We start from the raw sequence: 21,566 nt of genomic DNA, 5'->3' as shown, positions 1-21,566 counted from the left end.
TATTCCTGCACACCCCACAGCTGCAGCTCCGGCCCCGTGTGTGCTGTGGGGAGCGCCTGCCTGGGGGTCACAGATGGGGTATATCACTATGTGTACTCCTGCACACCCCACAGCTGCAGCTCCGGCCCCGTGTGTGCTGTGGGGAGCGCCTGCCTGGGGGTCACAGATGGGGTATATCACTATGTATATTCCTGCACACCCCACAGCTGCAGCTCCGGCCCCGTGTGTGCTGTGGGGAGCGCCTGCCTGGGGGTCACAGATGGAGTATATCACTATGTATAGTCCTGCACACCCCACAGCTGCAGCTCCGGCCCCGTGTGTGCTGTGGGGAGCGCCTGCCTGGGGGTCACAGATGGGGTATATCACTATGTATATTCCTGCACACCCCACAGCTGCAGCTCCGGCCCCGTGTGTGCTGTGGGGAGCGCCTGCCTGGGGGTCACAGATGGGGTATATCACTATGTATATTCCTGCACACCCCACAGCTGCAGCTCCGGCCCCGTGTGTGCTGTGGGGAGCGCCTGCCTGTGGGTCACAGATGGGGTATATCACTATGTGTACTCCTGCACACCCCACAGCTGCAGCTCCGGCCCCGTGTGTGCTGTGGGGAGCGCCTGCCTGGGGGTCACAGATGGGGTATATCACTATGTATAGTCCTGCACACCCCACACCTGCAGCTCCGGCCCCGTGTGTGCTGTGGGGAGCGCCTGCCTGGGGGTCACAGATGGGGTATATCACTATGTATATTCCTGCACACCCCACACCTGCAGCTCCGGCCCCGTGTGTGCTGTGGGGAGCGCCTGCCTGTGGGTCACAGATGGGGTATATCACTATGTGTATTCCTGCACACCCCACACCTGCAGCTCCGACCCCGTGTGTGCTGTGGGGAGCGCCTGCCTGGGGGTCACAGATGGGGTATATCACTATGTATAGTCCTGCACACCCCACACCTGCAGCTCCGGCCCCGTGTGTGCTGTGGGGAGCGCCTGCCTGTGGGTCACAGATGGGGTATATCACTATGTATATTCCTGCACACCCCACAGCTGCAGCTCCGGCCCCGTGTGTGCTGTGGGGAGCGCCTGCCTGGGGGTCACAGATGGGGTATATCACTATGTATAGTCCTGCACACCCCACAGCTGCAGCTCCGGCCCCGTGTGTGCTGTGGGGAGCGCCTGCCTGGGGGTCACAGATGGGGTATATCACTATGTATAGTCCTGCACACCCCACAGCTGCAGCTCCGGCCCCGTGTGTGCTGTGGGGAGCGCCTGCCTGTGGGTCACAGATGGGGTATATCACTATGTATAGTCCTGCACACCCCACAGCTGCAGCTCCGGCCCCGTGTGTGCTGTGGGGAGCGCCTGCCTGGGGGTCACAGATGGGGTATATCACTATGTATAGTCCTGCACACCCCACACCTGCAGCTCCGGCCCCGTGTGTGCTGTGGGGAGCGCCTGCCTGGGGGTCACAGATGGGGTATATCACTATGTGTATTCCTGCACACCCCACAGCTGCAGCTCCGGTCCCGTGTGTGCTGTGGGGAGCGCCTGCCTGTGGGTCACAGATGGGGTATATCACTATGTATAGTCCTGCACACCCCACAGCTGCAGCTCCGGCCCCGTGTGTGCTGTGGGGAGCGCCTGCCTGTGGGTCACAGATGGGGTATATCACTATGTGTATTCCTGCACACCCCACAGCTGCAGCTCCGGCCCCGTGTGTGCTGTGGGGAGCGCCTGCCTGTGGGTCACAGATGGGGTATATCACTATGTGTACTCCTGCACACCCCACAGCTGCAGCTCCGGCCCCGTGTGTGCTGTGGGGAGTGCCTGCCTGGGGGTCACAGATGGGGTATATCACTATGTATATTCCTGCACACCCCACAGCTGCAGCTCCGGCCCCGTGTGTGCTGTGGGGAGCGCCTGCCTGGGGGGTCACAGATGGGGTATATCACTATGTGTATTCCTGCACACCCCACAGCTGCAGCTCCGGCCCCGTGTGTGCTGTGGGGAGCGCCTGCCTGTGGGTCACAGATGGGGTATATCACTATGTGTACTCCTGCACACCCCACAGCTGCAGCTCCGGCCCCGTGTGTGCTGTGGGGAGCGCCTGCCTGTGGGTCACAGATGGGGTATATCACTATGTATAGTCCTGCACACCCCACACCTGCAGCTCCGGCCCCGTGTGTGCTGTGGGGAGCGCCTGCCTGTGGGTCACAGATGGGGTATATCACTATGTGTACTCCTGCACACCCCACAGCTGCAGCTCCGGCCCCGTGTGTGCAGTGGGGAGCGCCTGCCTGGGGGTCACAGATGGGGTATATCACTATGTGTATTCCTGCACACCCCACACCTGCAGCTCCGGCCCCGTGTGTGCTGTGGGGAGCGCCTGCCTGTGGGTCACAGATGGGGTATATCACTATGTGTATTCCTGCACACCCCACACCTGCAGCTCCGGCCCCGTGTGTGCTGTGGGGAGCGCCTGCCTGGGGGTCACAGATGGGGTATATCACTATGTATATTCCTGCACACCCCACACCTGCAGCTCCGGCCCCGTGTGTGCTGTGGGGAGCGCCTGTCTGTGGGTCACAGATGGGGTATATCACTATGTATAGTCCTGCACACCCCACAGCTGCAGCTCCGGCCCCGTGTGTGCTGTGGGGAGCGCCTGTCTGTGGGTCACAGATGGGGTATATCACTGTGTGTATTCCTGCACACCCCACACCTGCAGCTCCGGCCCCGTGTGTGCTGTGGGGAGCGCCTGCCTGGGGGTCACAGATGGGGTATATCACTATGTATAGTCCTGCACACCCCACACCTGCAGCTCCGGCCCCGTGTGTGCTGTGGGGAGTGCCTGCCTGGGGGTCACAGATGGGGTATATCACTATGTGTATTCCTGCACACCCCACAGCTGCAGCTCCGGCCCCGTGTGTGCTGTGGGGAGCGCCTGCCTGGGGGTCACAGATGGGGTATATCACTATGTATAGTCCTGCACACCCCACACCTGCAGCTCCGGCCCCGTGTGTGCTGTGGGGAGCGCCTGCCTGTGGGTCACAGATGGGGTATATCACTATGTGTACTCCTGCACACCCCACAGCTGCAGCTCCGGCCCCGTGTGTGCAGTGGGGAGCGCCTGCCTGGGGGTCACAGATGGGGTATATCACTATGTGTATTCCTGCACACCCCACACCTGCAGCTCCGGCCCCGTGTGTGCTGTGGGGAGCGCCTGCCTGGGGGTCACAGATGGGGTATATCACTATGTGTACTCCTGCACACCCCACAGCTGCAGCTCCGGCCCCGTGTGTGCTGTGGGGAGCGCCTGCCTGGGGGTCACAGATGGGGTATATCACTATGTGTATTCCTGCACACCCCACACCTGCAGCTCCGGCCCCGTGTGTGCTGTGGGGAGTGCCTGCCTGGGGGTCACAGATGGGGTATATCACTATGTGTATTCCTGCACACCCCACAGCTGCAGCTCCGGCCCCGTGTGTGCTGTGGGGAGCGCCTGCCTGGGGGTCACAGATGGGGTATATCACTATGTATAGTCCTGCACACCCCACACCTGCAGCTCCGGCCCCGTGTGTGCTGTGGGGAGCGCCTGCCTGTGGGTCACAGATGGGGTATATCACTATGTGTACTCCTGCACACCCCACAGCTGCAGCTCCGGCCCCGTGTGTGCAGTGGGGAGCGCCTGCCTGGGGGTCACAGATGGGGTATATCACTATGTGTATTCCTGCACACCCCACACCTGCAGCTCCGGCCCCGTGTGTGCTGTGGGGAGCGCCTGCCTGTGGGTCACAGATGGGGTATATCACTATGTGTATTCCTGCACACCCCACACCTGCAGCTCCGGCCCCGTGTGTGCTGTGGGGAGCGCCTGCCTGGGGGTCACAGATGGGGTATATCACTATGTATATTCCTGCACACCCCACACCTGCAGCTCCGGCCCCGTGTGTGCTGTGGGGAGCGCCTGTCTGTGGGTCACAGATGGGGTATATCACTATGTATAGTCCTGCACACCCCACAGCTGCAGCTCCGGCCCCGTGTGTGCTGTGGGGAGCGCCTGTCTGTGGGTCACAGATGGGGTATATCACTGTGTGTATTCCTGCACACCCCACACCTGCAGCTCCGGCCCCGTGTGTGCTGTGGGGAGCGCCTGCCTGGGGGTCACAGATGGGGTATATCACTATGTATAGTCCTGCACACCCCACACCTGCAGCTCCGGCCCCGTGTGTGCTGTGGGGAGTGCCTGCCTGGGGGTCACAGATGGGGTATATCACTATGTGTATTCCTGCACACCCCACAGCTGCAGCTCCGGCCCCGTGTGTGCTGTGGGGAGCGCCTGCCTGGGGGTCACAGATGGGGTATATCACTATGTATATTCCTGCACACCCCACACCTGCAGCTCCGGCCCCGTGTGTGCTGTGGGGAGCGCCTGTCTGTGGGTCACAGATGGGGTATATCACTATGTATAGTCCTGCACACCCCACAGCTGCAGCTCCGGCCCCGTGTGTGCTGTGGGGAGCGCCTGTCTGTGGGTCACAGATGGGGTATATCACTGTGTGTATTACTGCACACCCCACACCTGCAGCTCCGGCCCCGTGTGTGCTGTGGGGAGCGCCTGTCTGTGGGTCACAGATGGGGTATATCACTGTGTATTCCTGCACACCCCACACCTGCAGCTCCGGCCCCGTGTGTGCTGTGGGGAGCGCCTGTCTGTGGGTCACAGATGGGGTATATCACTGTGTATTCCTGCACACCCCACACCTGCAGCTCCGGCCCCGTGTGTGCTGTGGGGAGCGCCTGCCTGGGGGTCACAGATGGGGTATATCACTATGTATAGTCCTGCACACCCCACACCTGCAGCTCCGGCCCCGTGTGTGCTGTGGGGAGCGCCTGCCTGGGGGTCACAGATGGGGTATATCACTATGTGTATTCCTGCACACCCCACAGCTGCAGCTCCGGCCCCGTGTGTGCTGTGGGGAGCGCCTGCCTGGGGGTCACAGATGGGGTATATCACTATGTATATTCCTGCACAGCTGCAGCTCCAGCCCCGTGTGTGCTGTGGGGAGCGCCTGCCTGTGGGTCACAGATGGGGTATATCACTATGTATATTCCTGCACACCCCACACCTGCAGCTCCGGCCCCGTGTGTGCTGTGGGGAGTGCCTGCCTTTGTGTCACAGATGGGGTATATCACTATGTATATTCCTGCACACCCCACACCTGCAGCTCCGGCCCCGTGTGTGCAGTGGGGAGCGCCTGCCTGTGGGTCACAGATGGGGTATATCACTATGTATAGTCCTGCACACCCCACACCTGCAGCTCCAGCCCCGTGTGTGCTGTGGGGAGCGCCTGCCTGGGGGTCACAGATGGGGTATATCACTATGTATAGTCCTGCACACCCCACACCTGCAGCTCCGGCCCCGTGTGTGCTGTGGGGAGCGCCTGCCTGGGGGTCACAGATGGGGTATATCACTATGTATATTCCTGCACACCCCACACCTGCAGCTCCGGCCCCGTGTGTGCTGTGGGGAGCGCCTGTCTGTGGGTCACAGATGGGGTATATCACTATGTATAGTCCTGCACACCCCACAGCTGCAGCTCCGGCCCCGTGTGTGCTGTGGGGAGCGCCTGCCTGTGGGTCACAGATGGGGTATATCACTATGTATATTCCTGCACACCCCACACCTGCAGCTCCGGCCCCGTGTGTGCTGTGGGGAGCGCCTGCCTGTGGGTCACAGATGGGGTATATCACTATGTATAGTCCTGCACACCCCACACCTGCAGCTCCGGCCCCGTGTGTGCTGTGGGGAGCGCCTGCCTGGGGGTCACAGATGGGGTATATCACTATGTATATTCCTGCACACCCCACACCTGCAGCTCCGGCCCCGTGTGTGCTGTGGGGAGCGCCTGCCTGGGGGTCACAGATGGGGTATATCACTATGTATAGTCCTGCACACCCCACAGCTGCAGCTCCGGCCCCGTGTGTGCTGTGGGGAGTGCCTGCCTGTGGGTCACAGATGGGGTATATCACTATGTATATTCCTGCACACCCCACACCTGCAGCTCCGGCCCCGTGTGTGCTGTGGGGAGCGCCTGCCTGTGTGTCACAGATGGGGTATATCACTATGTATATTCCTGCACACCCCACACCTGCAGCTCCGGCCCCGTGTGTGCTGTGGGGAGCGCCTGCCTGTGTGTCACAGATGGGGTATATCACTATGTATGTTCCTGCACACTGGCTCCATACTGCACCCCATGTGTTCTGGTGGGGAGCGCCTGCCTGTGGGTCACATATGGGGTATATCACTATGTATATTCCTGCACACCTCTTTCCCCACACCTGCAGCAGCTGTGCTCACAGAGGTTAGCAGGGTGATCGTGTCCTGGGCTCACACTATGTATGATTACACTGAGAGACTGCTATATAGTCTGATTGCTTTACATGCGGATTTTGCTGTGGAGTCGGTAAGCCAAACCTGCGACTCCGACTCCTCAATTTCCCTTACACCGACCCCACGACTCCGACTCCCACATATATTTCTTATATTTAAGTGAAAAATGTATTGTAGTACAATGTGAACATCAGACATTTAATCATTTCTATGATCCAATAATCAAGATATTTAGAACATAATATCTATTTATTGGAATACAACTTTAGAACACAAAAAACTGTAATAAATTGTAAATATGTAGTACACTGTATACATGTACATGTATACGGTACAGACCAAAGTTTGGACACACCTTCTCATTCTAAGAGTTTTCTTTGTTTTCATGACTATGAAAATTGTAGATTCACTCTGAAGGCATCAAAACAATGAATTAACACATGTGGAATTATATAATTAACAAAAAAGTGTGAAACAACTGAAAATGTCATATATTGTAGGTTCTTCAAAGTAGCCACCTTTTGCTTTGATTACTGCTTTGCACACTCTTGGCATTCTCTTGATGAGCTTCAAGAGGTAGTCACTGGAAATGGTCTTCCAGCAGTCTTGAAGGAGTTCCCAGAGATGCTTAGCACTTGTTGGCCCTTTTGCCTTCACTCTGCGGTCCAGCTCACCCCAAACCATCTCGATTGGGATCAGGTCTGGTGTCTGGAGGCCAGGTCATCTGGCGTAGCACCCCATCACTCTCCTTCTTGGTCAAATATCCCTTACACAGCCTGGAGGTGTGTTTTGAGGTCATTGTCCTGTTGAAAAATAAATGGTGGTCCAACTAAACACAAACCGGATGGAATAGCATGCCGCTGCAAGATGCTGTGGTAGCCATGCTGGTTCAGTATGCCTTAAATTTTGAATAAATCCCCAACAGTGTCACCAGCAAAGCACCCCCACACCATCACACTTCCTCCTCCATGCTTCACGGTGGGAACCAGGCATGTAGAGTCCATCGGTTCACCTTTTCTGCGTCACACAAAGACATGGTGGTTGGAACCAAAGATCTCAGATTTGGACTCATCAGACCAAAGCACAGATTTCCACTGGTCTAATGTCCATTCCTTGTGTTCTTTAGCCCAAACAAGTCTCTTCTGCTTGTTGCCCTTCCTTAGCAGTGATTTCCTAGCAGCTATTTTACCATGAAGGCCTGCTGCACAAAGTCTCCTCTTAACAGTTGTTGTAGAGATGAGTCTGCTGCTAGAATTCTGTGTGGCATTGACCTGGTCTCTCTTCTGAGCTGCTGTTAACCTGCGATTTCTGAGGCTGGTGACTAGGATGAACTTATCCTCCGCAGCAGAGGTGACTCTTGGTCTTCCTTTCCTGGGGTGGTCCTCATATGAGCCAGTTTCTTTGTAGCGCTTGATGTTTTTTGCCACTGCACTTGGGGACACTTTCAAAGTTTTCCCAATTTTTCGGACTGACTGACCTTCATTTCTTAAAGTAATGATGGCCACTCGTTTTTCTTTACTTAGCTGCTTTTTTTCTTGCCATAATACAAATTCTAACAGACTATTCAGTAGGACTATCAGCTGTGTATCCACCAGACGTCTGCACAACACAACTGATGGTCCCAACCCCATTTATAAGGCAAGAAATCCCACTTATTAAACCTGACAGGGCACACCTGTGAAGTGAAAACCATTTCCGGTGACTACCTCTTGAAGTTCATCAAGAGAATGCCAAGAGTGTGCAAAGCAGAAATCAAAGCAAAAGGTGGCTACTTTGAAGAACCTAGAATATAAGACATACAGTATTTTCAGTTGTTTCACATTTTTTTGTTAATTATATAATTCCACATGTGTTAGTTCATAGTTTTGATGCCTTCAGAGTGAATCTACAATTTTCATAGTCATGAAAATAAAGAAAACGCTTTGAGAAGGTGTGTCCAAACTTTTGGTCTGTACTGTGTGTGTATGTGTGTATATATATGTGTATATATATATACACACACACACACACACACACACACACACACACACACACACACACACACACACACACACACACACACACACACACACTCTGACTTATCTCGGCTAAGATAAAGCCTAGATCCTCAGGCTACATTCACACTATGGGCGTAGCCAGGATCAACCCTTGGGGGGGGGGGGGGGGGGGGTTGGGCAGGACCTCATACTGTTCTTCAGAATTTCATACTGCACACCTCAACTGCTGCAGAACCTCATACTGCACACCCCTACACTTGAAAATAAAGCCTGCACCTTAAGAAGATGTGGTGATGAATGCAGTCTATTTATTCCAACTATCAGTTGATGTTGATGTTACTGAAGACGAGCAATGCCTGTCCTGGGCGTCCTTTTGGGCAGCTATGAGGTGTACCTGACTGGTGCTAAAAAAAAAAGGAGTGTTAGTCTGTGTGCTACCCGGTTTTCATTCTTTTTGGTACAGATATGATATGGATAGACAGATATGGATAAATGGATATATAGATAGAGCAGATTTCTAATCTGCTTTTGCTATTGAAAACATTATCTATGAGCTCAAAAACCTTTCAGGTGATGCCGTTTTTTTAAAAGCTGATCTGCTTTTGAAACTGAAAAACGTATCCTCAAAAAAGGCAGGAAAAACGCTGTGTGTGAATGTAGCCTTAGACCAGGAATAGAACAGCCATTTATAGGACATTTCATAACTTTCCCAAATTCCTATGAAAAAATATTCAGCACATTCTGCATTGAACTACTGTACCCAATTTATTATATATTTTAGGAGTCTGAGTCGGTCCATTTTATACCGACTCCACCAAAATGAGCACCGACTCCGACTCCACAGCCCTGGATAGTGGTACAGTTTTCTCTAGATGCTACTCAATGAATGGAATGCCCTTGCAATCTGCAGTGTATTTTCTGCGACTCAGTTGTATAGCGGTATTAATTCCACAGCTCTTTACAGATGTAAGCGGTGTACCGGGACCGTCTACCACTCTTCTTTGTAGTTATTGCCTTGTATGAGAGAGAGCTCTCTCTCTCTCTCTATATATATATATATATATATATATATATATTCTCAATCTCTTATTACTAAGTGTATAGGAATATATGTCGCATATGGGTGTTAAATAGGGAAAGCGTAGTACCTTAATTGGTCCACTTGTTGTGGTGCGTAGTGTATGTAGTTAATTAGGAGGAGCCAGTCGTGTATAAGATAGAGGGTTTTCCCTTTTTAGAGCAAATGGGCCATAGAGTCAGTTTAGGGCGGACAGCTCCGTAACGTTTCAAGCTAGGAACCCAGCCATCCAGGGCCCAGTGGGCCAGCAGTGCAGCCATAGCAGCAGTGGTGTGACAGGAGCTGCAGAGTAAGTCACAACAGTACGGGGATGCAGGTCGCTGTACAATGTGGCAGCGTACTGCATGGGCAGATGCCTTTAGGTCCGGGGCGAAATGGATGAGTCTGAACAGGGTGGATGCTGCGGTATCGCAGGAGACGGTATGATCCGGGCTCCGGGCATGTGCTGAAGGCCGTTGGAAAGAGTACAGGGAGAGTGAAGGATGTGGACTGTATGGAACCCTATGCTGATGTGTATCTGTAAAGGATGTGCTGCGAAAAGGAAAAAGTAAAATTATTCGTTTTAAGTTGCAATTGGACTGTGTCTCTTTGTGCGCAAACGACCGGAGGGGGTGTTAAGCAACCTAGAGGAGTCCCTGAAGGTGTGGAGAGCAGAGAGACAAGTACACCGACACTGGGACATCCTTTGTATGTGACGGGAGGCCAGGGTGCGCAAGAGCCATTAGTCTCAGCCACGACTATGCCTCTGATGCTCCCTCACACAGACATCATCATTAGAGGTGAGCGAACATTGTTGGCTCCCTCCTTATTCAACAAGCTATATCGCTTACCGAAGAAGCTGCATAGGGAACCTGGATACCTGGTAATCAGCAGATTGCTGCTGCAGCTGCATGTGTCTCGGCTGTGTGACAGTCACAACACAGGGAGAGCCTGTTTGTTGTGACTGTCACACAGCCGAGACATATGCAGCTGCGGTGCCGGACACCTGATTATCGGGAGCGCTCCAGGTATCCAGGTTCTCGCTGCAGCTACTCCGTAAGCTCCATTAGCGAGCCCAATAAGGAGGGAGCCGACGGTGTTTGCTCATCTCTAATCGATAACACACCTTGACAATGGTTCTTTTTGTACATCACATGAACTTCCATTGACGTGAGCAGCACTGCAGTGGTCAGGATGTTTTTACAGGGCGTGCAATCATTCAGGGCACACGGTACCTGCAGCAGCCACGTCACAAGGATTTTGACATACAGTGAATGAGTTGGGAGCTAGGGCTGTGTACTACCATGAGTGCTGCTGCACAATTTCCCATAGAACCCCTCTAATATGGAAACCCATATAGTCCTCTCTAATACAGCTTTATTAGAGAGCGGCCTGACTACTGAATGACACTACTGTGTGGCCTGATTACCTGACTCCTATTTTACAAACAGCTTTGTTAAAGGGACACTGTCCGCACAGAATGACTATTCAAACCAAGTACAGGCAGGGCAGGGCCAATCGTTTATAGACGCCTTTGTTCCTGCTTGACTTCCATCTTCATTTCCTGGCACTATGAAGCCAGAGCTGTCAATCAAAGGTGGGGGTGGCGATAGATGGAAAGCAAGTAGGTGTATTTACATGATTGGCTCTGCCACCAGCACCAAGCGGCGGGACTTTGAACAATCATTCTGTGTCAACATAGTTCCTTTAAAGGGAATCTATTATCAGGTTTTTGCTATGTAATATCAGGGCAACATGAGGTGGGATCTGAGGCTGATTTCAGTGATGTGTCACTAGGCTGTTTGCTGTTGTTTCAATACAATGAGTGTTTTATCAACAGGAGACTTTCACAAGTGGACTAGGTGCCCATGTGCATATTGGTCCATCTCCATCCCCACCACTGATTGGCTGCGTACTGCCAATATGCAATGTACACAGAAAGCTGCTAATCACAGGTATGGGTGGTGTTGGCTTTTGAGCTGTTCTACATCAAAAAAACTCTCATTGTATCAGTTGCTGCACCCAGTGATCTAAGTGATACATCATTGCATTCAGGGTCTCTTTTCTTACATTACATTGCTCTCAGAAGATGTAGAAAAGACCTGGTGACAAAGTCCCTTTAATACGTTATAATTTAGAATGATTCTGCCCAAATTTCATGCCATATAGCAGCCAGTGTGTGTTGGTAGACATGTAGTATAAAGTATGGAGAAGCGACAGAACGTATAGTCTGATCTCCTATGTGAGTAACTGGAGTCACTGTTTATAGCTCCGCCCTATGAAATGGCACTGATTAATAGCAGGTAAGCCTTTCCCGATGGTGCTGATCTGTACATGACAACGGGGCAGAAGATAACCAAGGATATACCATAACTTGGTCATCTGAGAGATTGGCACTAAAGGGGCAATATTCAGTGAGCTATACCACAGACCCACTCAGGATCTCGTCTTCTCAGCGCAATTTTTACACCTTGAGTCAATGGGGAAAAACTCGCCCCAAAAAAAAGTGAAGAAAAGCAGCTCCCTCCTGCGTGTATTTAACATGTAAAGGAAAGTGACCATAGAACTGCTGCACAATGCTAAGGTTTCTTTCTGTAACTTTACCATATTAAAGGATTTTTAACTTTACTATTTGTAGATGTGAACATTAAAACCATGGGTTATGGCAGTGTGAGCATAAAAAAGATTGAGTGCGACAATTGCGAAATAGAAACGGAGAAAGGGAGCAGCGTTCTACATTCTGTCAAGGTAAGCATTTTATCATTATTAGGTCACATTAGCGTGTAACATGGCCGAGTGATGTCTGATGTTTTCTGGTACAGCACTCGGCCCAATGTTATAATATGGGCAGTGCAGATCTGTGATTATTTTCTCATTCTGATTGAGCATGAGAGAACAATCTCACCATGTTACGAGTGGCTCCACAAATCAGACCATGTGCACCCATACAAGTCTGTGGGTGAGAGTGAAACATCTGGATGACCTCCGAGTGCAGTTTGGAAACGAGACATCCAATGGGTTTACACAAAAGAAATGAAATAATGTATCATTACTAAGTTGTTCCTGTATATATGTACTGTATATGTTGTGTGTATGGATTAGCTTATATTTTTATTTTCTCTGTTACAAAGGAATGGCATATGCCAATTAGAGATGCTGGTTCAGTACCTTCTGATACCGGGTCATGTGATCTTATTCTAAATATTTCATTGGTCCTTTTACCCTATAAGACCTATGTCTAGTAATTAATTCTCAGCTGTGATAAAGACCCACTTAGGGCCAAAACGCGTTGCTGATTGTCTAGTGCCTGAAAGTGCATCCACCTGCATATGAGGCTATTGCCTATGCATCATGTTTTAACGTGTGAATAATAAATGCATATGTTTTAGAAGCTGGAACGCACTTCCTTTTCCTGCTGTAAATAAATAATTTTAAAAAAACCTGCGTGGGCTCCACCCTATTTTTGATAACCAGTCAGGCAAATCTCACAGCTGGGGGCTGCAGCCCTCAGCTGTCAGCGTTAGCAAGGTTGGCTATCAATAATAGAGGGGTCCCCACGCTGTTTTCTTAAATTATTTAAATAAGTAATTAAAAGAAAAAAATAAATAAACTGTGGTTCCCCCCCCCCATTTTTGACAACCAGCCTTGCTAAAGTTGGCGGCTGGTATTCTCAGGCTGGTAAGGGGCCATGGATATTGTATTCCCCCCCAGCCTAAAAATAGCAGACCGCAGCTGCCCAGAAAAAGCACATCTATTAGATGTGCCAATTATGGCGCTTTGCCTGGCTCTTCCTACTTGCCCTGTATCGGTGGAAAGTGGGGTTTATATTTGTGGGGTTGATGTCTCATTTGTATTGTCAGGTGACATCAAGCCCTGAGGTTAGTAATGGAGAGGAGTCTATAAGACACCTATCCATTACTAACCCCATAGTCATAGAAACACAGACAAGAATAAAGTCCTTTAATTGAAAAAATGACACAGACTCCTTTAATTATAATCTTAATTAAACCATACTTACAACCTCGCCTATTTCCACCGAAGCCCTCATTCTTCTGTAATAAAACAACAATATACCATACCTTTCTGTTGTTCTGTGTCACGCCGTAATCCATGTCTGGGGGTGATTAATAGTTTTCAACACGGACGGTGCCAAGATGCGACCGTCCAGGCTGAGAACCACTGGTGAATGAGCTGTTGCGAGCGCAGCCTGAGTGACCGGCGATGATGTCACTGAGGCTCCGTTCCCAGCTGGGCTGAACTGCAGTGACCTCGGTAACATCCCCGAACTCTGTGCTAACAGAGATGTCACCGAGGTCACGGCAGTTCAGCTTGGCTGGGAATGGAGCCTCACTAACAGGAGGTAACCTCAATGACATCATCACCGGTCTCTGAGGCTGTGCTCGCAGCAGTTAAGTCACCAGTGGTTCTCAGCCTGGATGGTCGCATCTTGACACTATCCTTGTTGAAAATTGTTAATCCCCCAGACATGGATTATGGCGTGGGACAAAAGGACGGACAGGTATGGTATATTGTTGTTTATTTATTTTAGTTTTATTACAGGAGAAGGAGGACTTCGGTGGAATTAGGCATTTAAATAAAAATGTAAAACTGTGTTTAGTCTTATTTCGCTATGGGATGGCGAATATGTATGATGGGTATATGGGCATGGGACTATGGGATGGATGATGTGTGATGGGTATATGGACACGAGACTATGGGATGGAGGATAATTATAATTTGTTATAACTAACCACAGTTAGTTACTATGCCCGGGCAGCGCCAGGCTCTTCACCTAGTTTCAAATAAAGGACTTTATTCTAGCTGTGTCTTTATTTACTAAACAACTGTAGGATTAGTAATGGACATGTTTCTTACAGACACCTCTCCATTACTAAGCTGTGGGCTTGATGTCACCTGACAACACAAAGGTGACATCAACCCCTCTTGCCACCGCTAAAGGGCGAGTGGGAAAAGCTGGGCAAAGCGCCAGAATTGGCACACCTAATAGATGTGCCCTTTCTGGACAGCTACGGGCTGCTATTTTTAGGTTGGGGGGCAATATTCATGGCCCCTTACCAGCCTGAGAATACCAGCCCCAGCTGTTTGCCTTAACAAAGCTGGTTGTCAAAAATGGGGGGACCCCAAGCAGTGTGTGTTTTTTTTTTTTTTTTTTTATAATTTAAATAATTAAAAAGAGCATGGGGAACCCTCTATTCTTGATAACCACCCATGTTGAAACTGACAGCTGAGGGTTGCAGCCCCCAGCTGTGAGTTTTGTTTGGCTGGTAAGCAAAAATACAGGGGAACCCACGCCGTGTTTTTATTCTTTTTACAGCGCAGGAGCTGCTGATGCATACTCCCATTCGTCGCTCCTGCTCTCACTGTTATTAGCGGCTGCAGGTGTCAGGACTCCTGATCCCATCATCTATCAGCTGACACCAGTGACCGGAGTTAAACTTTATACCTCCGGTCACAAATCAGTGCTCATGCTGTCTTTTGACAACATGGGAACTGCGGCTTTCTGACTGGTGAGGATGATTTCACCGCCGATCAGAAGTGGTGTTTGCCGTGCTGTCATGCACATGACAGCATGGCAAACACTCGATGTTCGGGCCCCCATTCAAGTGGATGGGGTTCGGGTCCGGGTACTGTTCTGGTACCCGAATCAGAACTTTTTTAACTGTTCGGGCGGACCCGAACATCTAGGGGTCTGCCCATCTCTAGCCGAGGATAAAACATTTGCTGTAGTGTAGATACTCTGTGCTGGAGGTCTGTAGGTCAAAACAACAGAACTGTGGCACAGAGCTCCTCTGTGACCTGTGTCGAGGGCGGTAATGGGAGTTGCGACATTTATAGGGACAGCGGGAATGATGGCGGGAGTCTTCGGAGGAGGATAGGGAGGGTCTGAGGCGTATATGCCTGCGCTCGCCCAGGCTAGGGGGTGTATTAGGGGCCGTTATATTTGAGATAAATGGCTCATTATGCGTGTTACAGGCCGTGACTGGTTGGGTAGCACTGCGTAAAAAGGCACGTTACTAGTAATTGTATTTTGTGTAGTGTTTGGAGGGGCAGGGGTAAATGTGACTTCTATATTATTTTGTGATTGGATCATTGGGGGCGTCGGCGGTTTGTAGATAAGTCTTGGGGGTGCTTGTGTTATGTGGGTGTGTACATGTTCTATACAGTATCTGCTGGAGAGCGTGCTGGTCAGTCTGGATGAACCGATCAGCGTGCTCTGCAGCAGCATAGTTAAGTGTTGTGCCTGTTCCGGCATCCCTCCGTGCAGGCAGTGCAGTTGTGCCTGACGGAGAGACACTGTGGAGCAGGCCCGGCATCATCAATGGCCAGAAGTTGAGTGGCGGTGGCTGGAAGTGATGTGAGGCCGTGGGCGGGGCCTTGCTGTGAAAGAAGGTGGCTGGAAGCGGCAGGGGCAAGGGCCCTGCATGTTCCGCTCCGCCGCATGGGCAACGCCGACTCTTACTGAAGGGGCAGTAGGGCGGGCACGGCGACCGGCGTCTCCGATGGTCTTGCCCCCAACGTGAAGCCGATTGGGGGAGCGGGAGAACCCTGCGGAGCGCTGGCCTACCTGCTCCACATCATCACCGGAAGGGGGAGCAGCGGACAGCCCCGGGGCCCTCCTCGGGAGCGCCGGAGGGAGCACCGACTGGGGATGCCGGAACAACGGATCCGGACCCAAGAGCGCTACCGGGAGAGGGGGGAGCCAAAGGGGACAGGTCCGACACCAACACACCAGGAGGTGAGCTGGCAGGGGGCAGCAATGACGGAGGAGAGGCAACAGGGCCACGTGAGGTGAGGCCTGGGGGGAGAGGTCGGGGTTTACAGGGGAGGATGGAGCCCCGGGGGGAGTCAAGGAAGCCTGAGGGCACAGGAAGGTGAATGCCCAGGTTATTAATAAGTGTTTGGACTTCACCTTCGTGTGCCGCTCTCTGCCGCAGGGCCTCCATCGTGGATTCGGACATGGCTGCAGGGGGGAGTCCCTTGGTCCTCTGGACAATAGCTTCCAAGGGTCAGCTGGAGGGGGAAAGAGAAGGAACTGACCCTTGGCTCCTGTATTTAACCCTTGTAGGTGTGGCCAGATGCCCCTTTCCCTTTAACCCTATTGGTTAGTTGGGTATCCCACTTAATGCATCACCTGGGGGAGTAGAGGGGGGAATTGGGCACTGCACTATATTCCCTCTGGTTTTCATTCTGAGGGGCTCCACAGTCAGAGGCACATTCCTGAATTAGTGCTGTGCCTAACAAAATGTTCGTTTTTTTTTTCCTTCCACATTGCTTCAATTCTTGTGTAGTATCTAAAGGGTTAATAAACTTCTTGAATTTGGTTTTGAGCATCTTGAGGGGTGCAGGTTTTGGAATAGTGTCCCTTTTGGGTATTTTCTGTTATATTGACCCCCCCAAACTCACTTCAAATGTGAGGTGGTCCCTAAAAAAAAAAAAAATTTTGTAAATTTTGTTGGAAAAATGAGAGATCGCTGGTCAACTTTTACCCTTATAATGTCCTAACAAAAAAAATTATGTTTCCAAAATTGTGTCGATATAGAGTTGACATGTGGGAAATGTTATATATTAACTATTTTGTGTGCCATCACTCTTTGATTTAAGGCAGGGGTAGGGAATCTTTTTTCTGCCAAGGGCCATTTGGATATTTATACCATCCTTTGGGGGCCGTACAAACTCCGCCCACAAATTACATCTTGACTCTGGCACTGGTGTCAGGACGTAATCTTTCATTGCATGCCCTTCAGTGTTCATTAGTGAACACTGCGTGTGTGTGCTAACAGAGCAAAAAGAAATTAATGAGTTTGTGCCAATCAAAATACAGCTCGTTGCCCACGAATACGGTCCCAGAGAATCTGCCCGGGGGCCCGATAAAAGGTCATCGAGGGCCGTAAATGGCCCTGGGGCCTGAGGTTCCCTATCCCTGATTTACGGGTACAAAAATTAAAAGTTTGGAAATTGCTAAATTTTTACAAATTTCCGTTATTTTCATAAACGCTAATCATATCGAAGAAATTTTACCACTAACATGAAGTACAATATGTCACGAAAAAACAGTCTCTGAATCAGTGGGATCCGTTGAAGCGTTCCAGAGTTATAACCACATAAAATGACAGTGGTCCGATTTCAAAATTAAGGCCTGGTCATTAATCTACAAAGTGGCTTGGTCCTTAAGGGGGTTAAAAAAGACTATAGGTAAGAAGTCAAACTATACGCATTATATGGACAACGCATGCCCTCACATCTGAGTGGCAGTCATACGACGCTGTGCCAAAGTAAATAAAATGTTCCTGTGCTGAGATAATCTGATAAATGTGCCCCTGCTGTGTACTGTGTAATGGCTGTGTCTGACCGTACAGGAACATGGTCTGATCATACCACAGCTCCTGGGCAGGGGGGAAGCAAAAGAGCATACAGACAGGACAGCAGGGGATCACAGCAGGGGATCAACCCTCTTCTCCTACTCTTGACACACTGATAGCAACACCGCAGGAGAAATGCTAGTCTAAGGGGGTCAGTTTCCTTGTAGGAATGCTCTGACCTGACACCCATAATGTGGTGGTGCACCATCTTGCTGGAAAAACTCAGGGAACGTGCCATCTTCAGTGCATAGAGGGCAACACATTATCATGTAGCAATTTCAGATATCCAGTGGCATTGAGGTTTCCAGTGATGAAGAATGGCCCCACTATCCTTGTACCCCATATACCACACCATACCATCAATTATGGGTGTCAGATACGAGCATTCCTACATGAACTGTTTCCTGGAAAGTGGATTGCTCGTCATGGGCCAGCTGAATGGCCACCAAGGTCTCCTGATTTGACCCCCTTAGACTTTTATCTTTGGGGTCATCTGAAGGCAATTGTCTTATGCTGCGAAGATACGAGATGTGCAGCATCTGAAACAACGGATACTGGAAGCCTGTGCTAGCATTTCTTCTGTGGTGTTGCTATCAGTGTGTCAAGAGTGGGAGAAGAGGGTTGCATTGACAATCCATCACAATGGGCAGCGCTTTGGACACATTTTATAAGTGGTCATAAACTTGTAAATAACTCATGAAAGAATAAAAAGTTACGTTAAAACCAAGCACACCATTGTTTTTCTTGTGAAATTCTCAATAAGTTTGATGTGTCACATGACCCTCTTCCCATTGAAAAAAATTAAGTTGGATCCAAAATGGCTGACTTCAAAATGGCCGCCATGGTCACCACCCATCTTGAAAAGTTTCCTCCCTCCCATATACTTATGGGCCACAAACAGGAAGTTGATATCACCAACCAATCCCAATTAGCTTAGGTGTATCCATATAAATGGCCCACCCTGTACATTTCAGTAGGCCAGCAATTTGGATTTTAAAGTCATTTTTTCAAGCTGGTGTTATAAAGTCTTCTAATTTACTGAGATAATGACTCTTGGGTTTTCATTGGCTGTAAGCCATAATCATCAACATCAACAGAAATAAACACTTGAAATACTTCACTCTGTTTGTAATGATTCTATATAATGAGATTCACTTTTTGTATTTCCAATAATGGAAACCGAAATAACAGACATCTGACGGATTCAGAAATATGCTTAAGAAAAAAATCTGTTTTGATCAATATATTTTTTTTTTTTTCAATTGATCTTAGCGTTCTTCTTCTGACTTGTCTGTTTTTATTTTTGTTTTTTTTGTATTTCTTTTAAATTTCAGGGTCACAATGTTCACATTCGTACAAAGGGAGGCAAAGTGGTGTGTCTGGGGACAGTCCATGGCAATGTGGATATTCGTGCTTTGGCTCACAGTGTAAGTATATTCCCTTCTAATATGGATGGATTGGATTATTGTCTTGTATAATAAAGCAGCCCTCCACCCTGCAATGACATTGTGTCTATTTTCCTAGTTTATATTCAACGTACCTGATGCCCTTGTTTTGATCCACAGTGCTGCAGTTTCTGCTTTCCGGCACCCTTTTATTTGCACCAAAAAGGCTACGGTAGTTTCCTGGAGAGTGGTGTGGAAAGTCTGAGACATGCCGCCCCTGGGATGGATGATGTTGCCCCTGTTTTCATCCCTGCTGTACCTTGTGAAGTCTCTGTAGGGGTTCTGGCAGCTAGCTGAAGACTGCTGACAGAAGAGAAGTCAGGAGAGTTTCACAACACAGAATCCTGTATCTTCTTTTGAAAAGCTGTCTGCGATCTTCGACTGGCAGCCAGAATCGCTGTGCAAGGACACAGGAAGACATCAGTTTCTTCCCTGGTCTATCCCAGAGTAGTGACAGAGCACACAGTTAGCGGTTGTGTCTTGGACTTCCCACAGTGCCGTATGGTACCACCATAGCTTCTAGACAGCAGCTCACTTTTGGGGTCGTTTTTCACTGTCATATATTCCATCACTTATGCTTTAATGTCGTCTTCTTCATCAAAATATTCCCTAAACGCACATTTTTCCTTCCTTTTGAAGCCGTCAAAACTCTGTCTACTTTGCTCTTTTTGTCCCTGTTATTATACTCTGGCTCATCAATCCAGGTGGCTGAGGTGTTGCTGTCAGCCACTGCTCACCTCCTTTGCCATGGTGCTGTGATGAAAGACTGTGCATCTGACTGTGGCTAATCCTGATCTGCCTCAAGCCTCATAAGGATCCTCCCTGCGTCACCCTGATCGTGAGCAATAAGGTCTATCTACCTGATCATGATTTCTGCATTCTGTATTGGTACTTAATTTGAATTAATTAGCTCACATGAGCTCCCTGCTTTACCAAATCTAGTAATAGTCAGAAGGTTCACTTCACCAGTGGTCTGTGGTACCTTCCTCCTGATTACTGCAACTTGTTACTGACTTGAATGAAACCTCTAGGCTTCTATGTCTATCCAACTTATACACTAGCTAAGGGTTGAGAAAAAAAAGATTTGCAAGACCTTGGTAACTGGGTGTGCCACAGGTAGGAGGAGGTTCACTGGAGTCCTCTGGTCCCAAAGCCATAGACTACAGACGTGGCTGCTGGACTGGGGTCTTTGGTAATCTTTTTCTCAACTCTAAGGGCCCCGTCACACATAGCGACTCACCAGCGATCCCGACAACGATGTCAACTTGTCAGGATCGCTGGTGAGTCGCTACGTGATCGCTGGTGAGCTGTCACACAGACAGCTTCACCAGTGATCTGCACCAGCGACGCAGAGCGCGCAGCGTCGCTTTGTATATTAGTTACCAGCGCGCTGATGCAGGGAGCTGTAACTAAGGTACACATCGGGTTTCTAAGCGGAGCGCGTCACTTAGAAACCCGATGTGTACCTTAGTTACCAGTTCCCTGCATCAGCGCGCTGGTAACTAAGGTACACAGAGGGTTTCTAAGCACAGCGCGCTGCTTAGAAACCCTGCATTTACCTTAGTTACCAGCTGATCGCTGGTCTCCCGCCTGTCTCACGCAGCGATGTGTGCTGGCCAGCAGGAGACCAGCGACCAAAAAAATGTCCAGGGCTTTCCAACAACGATCAGCGATACTGGCAGGGGGGCCGCTCGCTGATCGCTGTCACAGACAGCGATCTTGCTGGTGAGATCGCTGTTGCGTCACAAAATTTGTGACTCAGCAGCGATCTCGCTAGCGAGATCGCTATGTGTGACGGGGCCCTAATGCTAGACAATCCCATTCACAGTTGCTCCTACTCAAGTTGAAAAATCTCACTCACTCCCATACCTCTTCACAGTACTGAGGCTCCTTACATCTTGTTCTTCATCCGCACACCATTCTACCTACAATCTAATACTGACCTCCTCCATAATCTGAACGTTCCACTTTGCAGCAACAGTTCTCTGGAATCTGCTACCGTGGTCAATCATTCTCAGTGTACATGGCTTTAATGGTATCCCTTTATTATCTCCTCTTTTTCATCCTCGTGCGCTTCATACATGTGTCTGTGCCTATACTGGCTAGTGACTGTCTTGAGCCACCACTTAGTGTCCTACATAAAAGCTGGCTGGCCCATAGTGGAAAGCAAGCCAGTTTATCTCCTATGTCATTCCTTCAGCTGCATGCACACCACTTTATATCCCAGTTCATGCCTTTGGGCTTTTTTTCTCTTCTTGTAAGCTCCCGTCAAACAAGCCCTCACTACTTTTGCAGA

The 21,566-nt window shown here is 50.0% G+C and overlaps 1 protein-coding gene across 2 annotated transcripts in view; it reads left to right on the top strand.

Moving 5' to 3' along the window:
- FAM185A (family with sequence similarity 185 member A) overlaps nt 1-21,566 on the top strand; it is a 125,909-nt gene that overhangs the window by 1,044 nt on the left and 103,299 nt on the right. For both annotated transcript variants that reach the window (XM_073573643.1, XM_073573644.1), the window contains exons 2-3: nt 12,083-12,192; nt 19,160-19,252. In XM_073573643.1, coding sequence (XP_073429744.1) covers nt 12,083-12,192; nt 19,160-19,252 — 203 coding nt within the window. The remainder of the gene's footprint in view (nt 1-12,082; nt 12,193-19,159; nt 19,253-21,566) is intronic.

The sequence above is a fragment of the Dendrobates tinctorius genome, unplaced genomic scaffold (genome assembly GCF_039654945.1).
Source record: "Dendrobates tinctorius isolate UK_male_01 unplaced genomic scaffold, ASM3965494v1 ptg000035l, whole genome shotgun sequence".
Taxonomy (NCBI): Eukaryota; Metazoa; Chordata; class Amphibia; order Anura; family Dendrobatidae; genus Dendrobates; species Dendrobates tinctorius.
Note: the sequence above shows the minus strand (reverse complement) of the source record. Positions and strands in the feature narration are given on the sequence as shown.